This window comes from Apus apus, chromosome 6, assembly GCF_020740795.1.
Source record: "Apus apus isolate bApuApu2 chromosome 6, bApuApu2.pri.cur, whole genome shotgun sequence".
Taxonomy (NCBI): Eukaryota; Metazoa; Chordata; class Aves; order Apodiformes; family Apodidae; genus Apus; species Apus apus.
Genome location: NC_067287.1, coordinates 7,146,273 through 7,159,992, shown reverse-complemented (window position 1 = coordinate 7,159,992; position 13,720 = coordinate 7,146,273). Strand labels below are relative to the sequence as shown.

The following is a 13,720-nucleotide window of genomic DNA, read 5'->3' as shown; positions in this document are numbered from 1 at the left end:
TATCTGAACAGTCTTGTAAATGTATCAAACACCAAGCAAAGGTGCACTTACTACATTATGTTATACGTTACGTAACAGATTGTTACCACAGCAAACCTTGGAGAGAAACTAGAATTTAACAAAAAACAGGTGACAGAACTAAGGAAGAAACCCAAAATCTACCCCTATGAAAGCTCTGGTCAGGAAGGTTCTGCCTCTGGAAAGACAAGAGTGTGATTTTTCAAACTTCAAAGGGCACAGAAAGAGCTCCGAGTTGTGTTGATGTCAAGAAGACTGGAACCAACTTCACAAAGCAGAAGCAGACCTTTAAAATATTATGCAGATGAGTCGATTGGAAAAGCAGAAGGAAACTGAGGCTAAGCTTAGGTGGCATATGTCATATAGCCACATGAAAATAGTGTCAGAAAGTGTTTGTTTTTTTAAAACAGTTTCATAAAATATGCTTCAGGAAGAAAAAAGGTTTTAAATTAAGATAAATTGTTTCTATGTGCCTGGACTACATTCAGACAGCTACCACTTTAGAAATGTTAGCAATATTAACCAAGCAAACAATACAGTCCAAGTTTCCTATATTAATCATGGGTACTTCAGCAAGGCATCTCTGCAAAGAGAGTATCACTTCGAACATCGCTCTTTCAAGAATACTGATTAACAACACACTGATTTATATCCAAAGTCGAGAATCTTACTAAGTCCTACAGCCACTGCTAGAGGTTTCTTGTGAGTGCAGAAATATTTTGCAATAATATCCTCTCTAAGCTAAATGGTTCTGCTTCTTTGCATAGAGGATTAAAAGCTAAAGGGGTATAGCAATCCACCTACTGCTTGCTTGTGGGGATTATTTAACTTCTTGATTAATCTTCAACAGCTGTTTATCCAGAAAAATAGTCAGAGCCACAGGTAACTTTTTCAGAATGAACTCCTTCATTTTAAATGCATTTTCAAGACAAACAGAGAAAGCAGCAGCACCTCTTTTCTTAAATCACTGAAAATTTTTGTTACTATTCAAACAAATTAAATGTTTTTGCTAATACAGCCTTTGGAACATGTTGTACAGAGGAAGCTCGCATCTTTATTTCACTAGTGTGGGTGTCCTGATATTCTTGGGATTCTCACCTACTCATGTGAGTCAGTTTTATATAACGCTACAACATATAATTTACCTCCTACTCACAAGCCAACACTTTAGCACTAACATCTTAACCAAGGGTTATTTAAGGAATCTGAACTTAGTACATTTTTATACAAAACTGCGCAAGCAACTATTACATTTGTGTGTCAGTAATCACAGCACACAGTCCTAAAACTAGAACAAAGAGAGCTGACTTCCTTGCAAAAATAATCCAGGTTGTTGAACCAAAAATAGAGCCCCAGAAGATTTAAGCTAGATGACACCATTGCTCTTGAACTACACTAGGTATTTTAAATAAATAAAAAATAAAAAAACAATCCTCAAGCTAATGTAAGATGCACTATCTTGCCATATCTACAGTGTTAATAATTCTCTAAAGGAGTGCAGAGGAGAATGGTTGTGCTGTCCTATGCTTTTCTCCAACACTCCTCAATATGTACCTGAAAAAATCCTCTAAAATGTTTCATTAAGATTTGCAAGCTATGAGAGCACATTTGCCAACATATTCTGGTATTATACTTCTGACAAAGATGTGTGGAATAACGTGTCAAAGTGGTCCAGTTGAAGGTTAAGCTCTGACACTTCAATAGGTTTTTAGAATACAGTAACTGAATGGTCAACTGATAAAAATTCTAAACAAGAAGAGACCTAATAGTGATACTGAAAACTCTGTACCCATTCAGTCACTGGCTTCAGAGACAAACTGGTTCACCAGCTGACTCAATGCAAGAAAAAATTACTTCAGTTAATTCAAACAGTTGGAATTAACAAACTAATTTCAACTACTGACAATCTCGGCTACAAAACTTCACCTCAGTATTAATCGGCGGGACTGAAATACTTGTGATCAATAGTAGTTCTTCCTTAGTATGTACTCTAATGACTTCAGTGAAATTTAGGTATTTATCACTACTTTTCTGATAAAGTCTCCTTTCCCAAGTGACCCTCCCCCTGCAATAAGATGCACTGCAAGAGCTGCTGAACTGCTCTCTTCCTTTAAAGTTAGCTGAATCAGGCAACAGGGAAAAGATTTACCTAGAAAAGTGTCTTATCAGTAGTCTCTCCATTTTCAACAGTTCCCACATTCAGTGGCTTTTTGCTCCAGTATCCCAAACTCTCAAAAAAGTGTACGTTTCTCTCTTAGGCTTGGTTACTTGTCCATATCAATACTTCAGAATACTTTTGTAACTTCCAAATACTTCAAAAACAATCATCCATTCAGTTGTTGACTGAATATCCCATTTTTTCTGACATATATCTCTGATCTAAGTAATTCTGACCTTTTCTCTGTTGATTTATCTCCTCTACTTTAACTCGTTCCCCCTTCAACACAGACCAAGGACATAAAACAGGTTAATTTAAATTGTTTATCCAGCTAGCTTCAGGCTACTTTTCTGCCCATGTTCCTCCTCTCCTTCCAACTTCCACTGTCTGTCAGAATTTGACTCACACTTGTTTTAAGTCCTTACTTTTTCTCACTCACATTAAAGCAACATGTCTCACATACTCAAAACTGAACACTCTCATTCTACTCTCACTAATGCTTATACTTAAACACAACAATTTTTCATTGTGGATGTCCTGCCGCAAACCTTCACTGTGCTCAGCTAACACTAAACTCATTTCCCCTCTCTCCATCACTGTTGACAACCTATTACCTACACTTGTAGTCCTTATCTCACTTCATTCTTCTCTTCTATTCTAACAAATTCTGTAATACATTTCTAAAAATCTGTATTTTCTTCTCTATTCCTGCTGCTACAAGTCCACATTTAAGATCAGGTAATTTCTCAGACTACTCCCTTTGCTTTTTTGTGTTCTTAAGATTTTTTTAATCCCACACAGTTCCTCTCCTGAATGACATTCCACATTCACTTACTGACAACGCATTTTTTGTTTCATCTGAATTGCTTCCCAGTTCTTCCAGCATCACTTCCAAACAAGCCTCCCTAGCCATGAAAGCTCTGCAGAATTTGGCTCAACCTCTCATTCATACTTCCTGCATCTGAACCTCATTCTGTGAGCTAGCATCCTCATTTAATCATCTCTCTCTCCTTTGGCACTTCTCAGATGTGAAATGTACTTGCAAACATTACACAGTGTCTTTAAAAAAATAAACCTTTCTTTAAAGACAGTAGTTGCAGAGCTCTTCCACATTTAATTGCTGAAATGTATTACCCTAACTGTTTGATCCTCTGTATATTAAATACGTATTCAATTTTTTTCCCCAAGGATTACTTTTCAGCTTCGTTTTCTAAGACTAGAAACAACCGCTCATCTATTATGATACAGGGTTTAAGGACTCAAAAAAAAAAAAATAATTCCATAATTCCATGTATCTAAAATGAGCTGCTGAGTATGTTGGTATAAAAGATTTCCTTCTTACTCTAGCTAGAGACCTATGCCTTGTTTGAAACACCTATTTCAGACTATCTAATCTCTATCTACTGAGACTAGAGACAGAAATCACATTAAAAAGTAACCACTGTTTTTATTCCCAGTTATCTCTGATGTGAAGATCTGCAAATAATGGAGACATTTGTTGATGACACTTGATGCTTCCAGTCACCAAGTAAAAATTAAAATAAAAATAAAATTCATAGAAATATTCCTAAACATCACTAAAACAAAAATGTAAAAGGAATTTAATTTCCTACCATATGAATTTTATTACCTTAGCATCTATCAAAATCAGTGTGACAAAAACAGAGAAAATAAGTAAACTTCCCAAAAGAGATTATGATAAATGTCATCTCATCTGGTTTTTGAACTTATCTTTATGCAAATCTCTGAACTCTCCATCTTCAAATCAAATAGGTCACAAGTTTACTAACAAGAATTCAGATTAACTCCAGTCTCAACAACAATGATATTACAACATTTGGAGTCATTAAAGGATATTCTGTTTGGTACTCACACTAGTTCTACATCTTTACCTGCAGCATTTAACAATTGTAGGTATCTGTTATGTGCTTACAAGGCAATAGTCAGAATGCTTCCTAAGATCTACAGCAACATACTCAGAACAGAATGGCTTTAATATGAATAAAACTTGTAGAAAAATTCTTACCAATGTTATCCACAAATACTGATCAAACATAATACACTGATAATTACCAAATAGCTATAGCATGATAAAATACAAACTCTCCACACCGACTATTTCTGTTACCAATTAATTAAAGGAAGAAAAATGTAATGTTTTCACTGCATAAAAAAAAGTTTTATGCTACTTGCTTAAGTTAAACTAAGAGCTTTAGTAAACTAATAGGCTCTAGTGTAGTGAGGACTTACGAGAGAGTGAAACAATAAAGCAAAATTTAACTTAAATTTAACAACTCCACAACTCCCAGAAGAGAAATGCCGAAAAATAATACAGGGGACAATCCATCATTAACCTCTAACATATTTTTTAATAAGTGTCAGCTTAAACTATGTAGCTGATTCTGAAAAAAAGATATTATTTCAGACAATGATAAAAAGCAGTCAGTCTTGTATTTAATCACACCACAGACTTGTAGAAACCTATGACCTTTCAAACAAAGGACAGAAAAATTAGACACAGACAGTAACAGATATGCAAACATGCACCTAGGCTTAGTGTTTCAAAATGAAAAAGGAAGAAAAATCAATTTTCTCCTCTGAAATTTTCTTATTCATAGCTACTATCAAAGATAAGAAACTTAAGATAAGAAATACACTGAAAAAGCAAATCAATCAGTAATCATGGATGAAAAAATAGTAAAGACAAAAATCAAATTAAAACAAAAGTTCTGGTAACTTAAAAATGCAATACAAGACAGAAAGAAACAATGACATTACACAGAAGGAGAAAGATTAATAGACAGCATGTTAGTCTACTGTGATGTAGAGACACCTACACAATTTCTGCGCATTCTCATCACTCAATACTACCATCCTAGAAAATTAAAGAAATTTGTGAAGAAATTTGTGTAGAAATTTTCCCAATAATATTACTTACATCAGAAATTCCTGGCCCTATAAAGGACTATACTGTGCCTGAGAATTGTAAACATTTCTATTTGCTCCTGCCCAAGAGCATTATGCTTGATTATGTGACTCAACTACTAAAACTTCAGCTGACTGTATATACTCTACCTTCTCAGCAAGGAACTGGAGCTAGAACCTTTTAGCTGGGTTCATAAGCTTTAAATAAATTTAATTTGAACCTCTGTTTTTCCAGTCTACTTTGGGAGGGGAGCGGAGGGGAATTAATTTCTATAAAAACTGTTTAAGTCTTTGAATTAAACATCTACTTGAATTAATGAAGAATTAACTACATGTTTCTCCTGGGTAACTTGCTAGAGATCAGAGACACTGTCAAAAAAAAAAATGTACTGTTTTGAAGTGCAGCCAACCGACTAGTTATTTTAATAGGAGACACTTGCACTCCATTCTCTAATGAGCTCACTACTGCAGTGATGCTCTGTAGCCTACTATCCAAAACATCATTAAAGAGTATGCAACTTTTTCTAACTCTAGAAAATTACTGTCTAACAAAACAAATACCTTTTCCTTAAAACTGGTAAGTCTTAATGCCAGATATGAACATTGCACCATCATGTTACTACTACCCATTCCCATTTACTTCTTTTCTACTGTGTCTATACTCACTAAAGATTAAGCCAGTATGTATGGGAAGCTAAAAATCACATGCTCCAGAAGATATGAATAGAAATTAGTGTATTACCCTCTAAAACTTATACAGGTACCATTGAAAAGCAAAATTTATCTGTAAATCAACACAAGATTAAAATACAGATCCTAGTAAATTATCAATAAACATTACAATATTTAGATAAATTTAAATTAAAAAAAATATTTCCCCCTTCCAGTAAAATACGATATTCATACAATTGAACTTTATGTTTAAGAAAGTGAGAAGTAAACACAGCAGGAAACTAGATGACCCCAGTAAAATGGTTTGAGCATACAATTGTAATGGAAAAGCTTATTTCATGAGTGGTAAATATTTCCAAGTCCTCTTTCACATCCACAAGCAAGAGAGCTTAAACAACCTGTTCTGTCACCATTACAAAAAAAAAACAACACCCACAAGAGATATCTGTGTGTTTGAAGGCATCTTTTTCAGATACTGTCAACAAGGCAAAGCTAAATAATGATGTTTGCAGATCACCTGCTGATAGCTTTTATTATAAAACTTGATAAAGCATTTAGTGATATGGTTTATACGTTACCCAGTAGCAAGAGAGCTAACTTTCAAAAATTAGCATACTTCTAACTTTTACAGATTATTCAGGTGAACAAATTGTTTGTAACACAAGACAGACATCACATGCTTCTATAAGGAGAGGATGTAAAAAAAGAATACACAGTTGAAAGAGATTGTGAACTTCCAAGTATTATGTTAGTGAACAGCAACAGTAGAAATCATCAATATCCAAAGAGAGGGGGCTCAAGAGACTGAATATAACCCTTATTCATACAATCAAGCCATGTGCCCTTATATCTCTGCAGCCTGGGTATTTTGCTCAAACTTCTACCACTTTTGCTAGAGTACTGTGCTTCAACACTGCCACCTCCTCTTCACTAACACCTGAGCATTAGCTGATGACTTCTCAGTATTGTTTAGACCTTCATTCTCAAGTCAGCCTCCTCCTGCACACTTAACATGGAAGAATAAATTAGGTCTGAAAATTACACTCTGCTGCTCAGAACAACTAAACTCAGTCAGTAAGATGACATCTGCAAGGTTTTCCATTCATGCTTCTTCACTTGTCATGAGACTAACCTGTGCTCTTAGGAAAAGGGCATTTGGCTGTATCTGCCCAAACTATACCCAGCATGCAAAGAGCAGAGATAATTCCTCACCTCCACCTCCCAACAGTGTACACACAACTGACCCTAACAACCCAAAATATTTCCTAAACCCATTGCTTAGAGCTTATGTTCCTGGAAGGGATAAGTTTGTTGCTTTCTATTACAAGACAGTTTAAACCACATATAACTATGCATTAATCCTGCTTTTAAAAGTAACTTACAGAATTTGTGCGCACCCATTTTTTCTGCACACTGTTTGAGGTTATAAATGAAGACTAGGCATAGTTTCCATCCTTAAGTACCTATTCCCAAGTGCACTTCAAAGATAAGTTAAATCCAATACAGCATAAAGCTTTTTAACTCTTAGGCTTGCACATTAATGGCTGGTCTCATCTTTCTACTCTGCTGCCTAGTCTGGCAGCATAAAATAGATGGCTTGCTTCATTCCCTGAAGACAACAACGTTATAATTGCTAAAGTTTTTTTGCCAAATGAAGAGAATTTAAGCTAAAAACTTCAGAGGAAATTTTAGTTGATCACAAGTTGCATGTAATTGCAACTGAAACAATTCCTTTCCAATTTTTCATCTTTAGAAAAGGAGATGCACATTTCTTCTAAAAAATCAGAAATATTAGCAAGCAACCAATCCCCTTGGGCCTCCTGTACTGAGCAAGATAATGAAAAAATCAGAAACTAACTTAATCTAAAACTTAAGCTAAAATAATTCCATTTGTGCAAGACCTCTAAAATGTCATTGCTTTCTAAACAAGCAACATACAGTAACCACACGGCTTTAGGTTGCAATTGTCTAAATTTTCTAAAGTTTCTGTGTGGAAACAGCATTCCCCTTCCCTCTTTTGCTCCTGTAACTTAGTAACAAGCTCTTACTCAGCAAAATATTTCTCTGCTGCATAAACTATTTTTTTTATTTATCAGGTACTTCATAGTACCTCTATCAGTTCTCTGCTCTATCAGTTGCTGCACTTGCTAACTGAGCACCCTGCAAGGCTTTTTCTGCTCTGCTGTTGCAGCTCAGCGAGTTCCAGAACACCCTGATTACATGCCAGAATTGTACCAAGTCTAAAATAGAATACCACACAGATGCATCAAGATCTGTTAGTCATTCTCTTAACAGCTCTACCACACCATTAAGAACTAACGAAACAAATGTGAATTAACTTATTTAAGAATTCTCCATTAGCATGACAAAAAGGATGGTCCTACAGACATCAAACCTCCTCTTATGTGAGGAGGTCTTTTATACTACAATCCTCCTTTGCATAACACATCATTAAACATTTCTTCATCCTCAGGGGAAAAAACAAAACCACCCATCATTTGAAACAACCTTATCTTCTAGTTTAAGAAAAAATTCTGTAATAAAACTCTCCTAAGAGCTGTTGGTATTCCATAGCCTTTGTAAAAGTTAATTTACTTTTACCTAAAATAATTGTTTTTAGCATATGATACAATAAGGATTTTACCTGCCACTTCTCTGAAGTGCAAATATAATGCCTTCCTCTTGGAAAGGAAGCAGTTTCTTCCTCAGTCTTTCAGGTAGAAAGGACAACTTAGCATCAACATTTTCTGAAGGAGAAGCTTTAACTGTAGGTGTTTTCTGAAGTGTATTAGCCATGTTGAACCTAAGGGAAACAGAAACAAAACGTCTTAGTCAAACAACAGGTTTGCAATATGTTACAGAATAAAGCTCCATCTTGAAATATTTGATATCTACAAAACTCTTCTCAATTCTTGAGAATCCTCCTTAGAAGCACAAAATAATGCAGATGATGTAAAAATCAAATCAGGAAAAAAAGAGCAAAACATGCCCTTTTGGGGAAAAAAAAAAAAAAAAAATTAATTCCCATCCAAAACAATCTTAAGCCACAGAATTAATAAATGAAAATTCTCATACTGTGCTTCAGACTTAAAACATGGATGCTTCATTAATTTTTGTCCAATGGGAGAGAGTCAAAGAAATACTAGCTTTTGTTCTCTTATAACTTCAATTTACTTTAAACAAATAGTTAAAAGTCCCAGTAGCAGTGTGTCAATTAAGCATGAGGAAAGCAAAAACCATTACATCCAAGCCTTGACTTAATTGTTTTGGCCCATGTGAAGAGCAGAATTACCTTAAAGATCACAGGAACAAAGAATTTCAGCCAAAATACGCTCCTTGTATTGTTAACAGTAGATACTGCACCACCAGGTTTGACCTAAAAATTCTGAACATGTTGCACTCAGATTTTTTTAATCCTGTCAGATCTCCAAAGCAACTCAGAGGAAGTCAGATATGATTTGGCGAGATGAACTATTCTATATTCTATTCAGCATTAGAAATGTGCTGAACTAAACAGTCATTCACTTCAAAGATCTGCAGGACTAGTAACCTGTATTTTTACACTGACTGGTTACAAAGTAAGATAGATCTGGGGACAATGCAAATGATTGAAGTAATCAACATAATAAAGCAGAGTTTGCAACAGTTTCCTTCTAATGTCACAGAGTACAGGTGAGGAGGTAAAACAGATTGATTCAGTAAGTTTACTTCAGTTATTGCAAACATACACCCCTTAATAATCAATCAAAGAACCATACCCTGAATATTCTAAGATCTCTGTCATGATTCCTGAATACACAGCAGTGATAAAAGTCCATATTCAGTCTATGTTCATACCTGCAGCAATATTTTAAGATACCAAAAGCTACAGAAGGCACGAGGAAATATGTACAGGCCCTATGAAAGATTTGTTTTGGTTGTGTAGAAAATTAGCACGAACAGTGAAAAAACAAGGGCAGAGGAAAAAATTCCAGCAAATTGCCTTTTATTGATTTGTTAATGTAATAATTATACTGAGAATCAATGCCTTGTGTGTAATGACTTTGGCAGTTGTGGGGATTTGTATGTTGTTTTGAGGCAGATCAATTACATGCACCACTGCAGTAATGTCAACAAATACAAACAGCCTTTAAAAAACAAATGAAGTCAGCATAGCAGACCAGTCTGCCTGCTGCCCTATCCACTGCACATTTGGAAGCTCTAAGAGAAAGATCAGCACGTTTTCTTCAATCAGAATGTTTCATTTGTTTATGTGTCCTTAATATGTTGTAATACTCACCCCATCAACCTTGCCACATCTCTAGGACTTCAGTTTTCTCACACAAAATAGACATAAAAAGATGGGTATAAAGATCTAGCTTATCACAGCCTGGAGAAGAGAAAGCTCCAGGGAGACCTTATACCAGCCTTCCAGGACCTGAAGGGGCTCCAGGAAAGCTGGGGAGGAACTTGTAAAAAGGACATGGAGTGACAGGACATGTGGGAACAACTTCAAACCAAAAGAAGGGAGATTTATTTCAGACATTAGAAAGGAATTCTTCACTGTGAGGGTGGTGAGACACTGGAACAGGTTGCCCAGAGAAACTGTGGCTGCCCCATTCCTGGAAGTGTTCCAGGCCAGGATGGATGGGACTTTGAGCAACCTGGTCTAGAGAGAGGTGTCCCTGCCCATGCAGAGGGGTTGAAACTGGATGATCTTTTAAGCTCCCTTCCAACCCAAACCATTCTATGATTCACTCAGAAGTTTTATGAGTAAAAAAAATACAAAGAAAACCTGTACAGTATTTTCTCAAGTATTTTAAAGGAAATCAAGGATGAAATACCTGAATTACTAAATCCTGTACTTTACATCTAAAACTGCTTTAGTGCCTCAGGACTAGCTAGTCATACACGATCCCAACTTTTAAAAGCAGGAACAGGGAATATTGATGGAACTACAGCATCGCTCATTTATAGGGCATAAAAAATAATCAGCAAAAATTATGAAATGTAGAACTTGTGAACACCAGCATAAAGGCACCCCTTTAGTGGCAGTCAACACATCTTTTGTAAAGGTGAGTCTTATCTTTCAAGTCTGGTGAAGTTTCTTTGAAGAATATCTACAACAATATACCCGTAACTAGATGATGCACTCCAGTTTCCACTATTTTTCAAAATTAATATGTTTTATCAACATATTTGTACAGTAATTCTAATTGCAAGAAAACTTGGAGAAAATCTGTCAGACTTTTAAGAAAACTTGTATGAAAAAATGCACAGAAACTTGTCTTTAATACAAGCAAACAGATTGTTCAGAAATATTTCAAACTAATCTGCTCCAACTCCTCTTTGTTCCATGAATTTACAAATGATCTAGAAAGGTAACTACTGGGTGATAAGAACACTGAAAATACTAGTAAAATCAAATAGCAAACCAACCTTAATCTGAATTATTTCTGTCAGTGCTGCATTTCACTACAGACACTCATCTTTCCAGAAGTATGTACTGAGACCCAGCTTGTTGAGGATACCACCCCAGGAGGTATGTTTCATTATTGGAAGGCTGAGTAAAAGGCCCAGGACAACTTCAAGGCCCCCTTAAATTCTGCAATAGCCATTTATAAACACAAGCTGCTATCATAATATATACCCAATATTTTGTTTTCACAGGTCACTAAGGAAATCATGGGAACTCGGCTGTATCATGGGATCATTTTTCCACTGGTGAAACAATGCAAAACTGAGAAACTACCCAAGTCATTAGAATACAGGATTTAAAAAAAAATATTACAAGAAAAAAAAAGCAGTCAGACCGAACACGGGACATCACAACGCTCTGCAGCACACGACAGTTTTTCTACAAGCCAGTGCACTAGGCTTGAGGAAAACAGGCACTTCAATACCTGCCTAGGGGCGAATTTTTTTTTTTTTTTTTTTACTTACGCCATTTCCTGGACTCAGCAGCGTCCTGCAACAGCAGAACTACCTGAGAAGGGGCTGCCACAACCCAGCAGCCAGGGCGAGCTGCACTAGCGAGAAGCTTCTGCCACAAACACGGACTGAGGAAGAACGAGAGTCACCTAGAAGCTCAGCCCTTTCTAACGAGCCAGCCCCACCTCGGGCACCCCCAAGCGCAGCCCCTCAGGGCGTCACACCGCGCTGCTCCGCGGGGCCAGGCCGCGATCCCAGCCCCACCCGCAGGGGGGTCCGAGGCCGCCCCCTCCCCGGCCACCGCGCCTCACGCCGCGGCGACACGGCAGGGAACAGGCCGGGAACGGCCCCTCCTGCCCCCCGCTGCCCCGAGGGGCCGCTGACGGCCCCGGCCCACCGCGCACCTTGGCGGGCTCCGGGCTCAAACCGCCGCCCGGAAGTGACGCAGGGCCACGGAGGAGCTCGCACGCGCAGCAGCCCGCGCAGGCGCAGCAACCCGCGCGCTTCCCGCCCCGCGCGCGAGGGGATGCTGGGCCCCGGGGCCGTTTTTCCCTTCCCGTATCCGCATCCTCCCCCCCCCCCCCCAGCCCCGGTCCGCCTCCCCGGGAGCGAGTTAAACGGCGCGTTCCTGCCCGCCCCTCCTTCGCCGGCGAGGCGCTCGGGGGCGGGAGGGCGGGCGGAGGGAGCCGGACACGGGGGAAGAAAAGCGGCGCGGTCACCTGCCGGCGCGGGCCGCTCCGCGAGCGGCGGGCTGGCTTGGGAGGGGAGGGCGGCAGGCGCAGCGGGGGCGTCAAGGGGCAGGAGCGGGAGCCCTGGCGGTGCCGCCCGCTGGCTGCTGAGGGCTGGGAGCGGGGCGGCAGGCCCGCGGGGCGAAGGGCTGCGCGGCCGAGCGGGACTACAGCTCCCGGGCTGCCCTGCGCGGGCCGCTGAGGGGAGCGGGCCGTGCTTGCGGCTGGCGGGGAGCGCCGGGACGGGTTGGGGTGCTGCTGCTCGGCGCGGACCGCGTGCCAGGCAGCTGCAGACCTGCGGAGACGCACCACGGTCACGGGAGGGCCGCCGGGGCAGGGGCCCAGGAGGGCAGGGCCAGGCTGTCACCGGCCGCAGCGGCGGTCCCTGCGCGCCGCCCGTGGCCCCGCTGCCCGCAAGGGGCGGGGGCTACCGGGCCGGTGTCCGCGCCGAGGCCGAGCTCCCATTGGTGGCCCTGGCTGTCTGTCAGCGCAGCGGCGCGCTGCGATTGGCCGCTGCCCTCTGGGCGGGCTGGCGGCGGCAGCAGCGCCGCGAGGCCCCAGTCACCGGCCGCGCCGGAGGGGGCGCGCGCCGCTCATTGGCCCTCGCGGCCGTTAATCACCAGCGCTCCGCGCGGCCACTGGCGGCGGCGGCGCGGCGGGGCGGGCCTTTCTCCCCGCCGCGGCAGCAGGAGGAACCCGGGCGGCTGTCGGGGCTGGCGATGGGGTTAAGCGCCCCTCGTGCGTGAGCCCGCTGCCGCCGCCGCCGCCGCGCCGGCCCCAGCCTGCCGGCCGCGCTGCCGCGGTAAGGGCCCTGCCGCTCCGCCGGGGGAGGCGGCCCCGCGGAAGGGCGGGCGGGCGGGACTGCGCACTCGGCTGAGCAGCGCGGGGGGAAGAGGCGAGGGGGGGGCTCGGCCGCGCCCGCAGTGCGGAGAGCGGGGGGGGGGGGGGGGGGGGGGGCAGCCGGCGGGGCGGGCGGGCCCGCGCGGGGGGAGGGGCGGGGCGCGCGCCGCGGCCGTTGGGCCCGGGCGGCCGCACCTGCACGTCCCGGTCCGGCGGGGAAAGGCCCGGCCCGTGTCCCTTCCCTAATATAGGCAGGGCCGGCCGGCGGAGCAGGGCACGGCGCGGCACGGCACGGAGCTCCGCTCCTGCGGCGCCCCGCCCCGCCGTGGGGGCCGCCGCTCGGCCCCGGGGCTGCGCCCGCGGCCTTGCCGCAGCTCTGCGCCGCCCCCGCCCTGCCGGGGGTCTGTCCCGCTGCCCCGGAGGGTGTGGGGCCCTGGGGAAGCGCTCTGGGAGGGAGCCGGGGGTCGGG

General features: G+C 42.0%; 2 protein-coding genes across 23 annotated transcripts in view; one reads left to right on the top strand and one right to left on the bottom strand.

Annotated features, from left to right (window-relative positions):
- The window catches only part of ZRANB3 (zinc finger RANBP2-type containing 3), a 47,372-nt gene extending 34,648 nt beyond the window's left edge, over positions 1–12,724 (bottom strand). For 2 of the 8 annotated variants that reach the window (XR_007889827.1, XM_051622816.1), the window contains exons 1-2: positions 11,696–12,105; positions 8,418–8,576 (exon numbers count right to left, since the gene is read on the bottom strand). Coding sequence is in view for 6 of the 8 variants with exons in the window: in XM_051622816.1 (XP_051478776.1) it covers positions 8,418–8,576; positions 11,696–11,700 (164 nt within the window). In the remaining 2 variants the exon portion in view is untranslated. Of the gene's footprint in view, positions 1–8,417; positions 8,577–9,065; positions 9,085–10,052; positions 10,067–11,695; positions 12,113–12,706 lie in introns of those variants that run through there. The other 6 variants (XM_051622817.1, XM_051622820.1, XM_051622819.1 and 3 more) reach the window with 6 other exon arrangements.
- Positions 12,725–13,091: 367 nt separating this feature from the next.
- R3HDM1 (R3H domain containing 1) overlaps positions 13,092–13,720 on the top strand; it is a 77,165-nt gene continuing 76,536 nt past the window's right edge. For all 15 annotated transcript variants that reach the window (XM_051624261.1, XM_051624254.1, XM_051624249.1 and 12 more), the window contains exon 1: positions 13,092–13,213. The gene's annotated coding sequence lies outside the window, so the exon portion shown is untranslated. The remainder of the gene's footprint in view (positions 13,214–13,720) is intronic.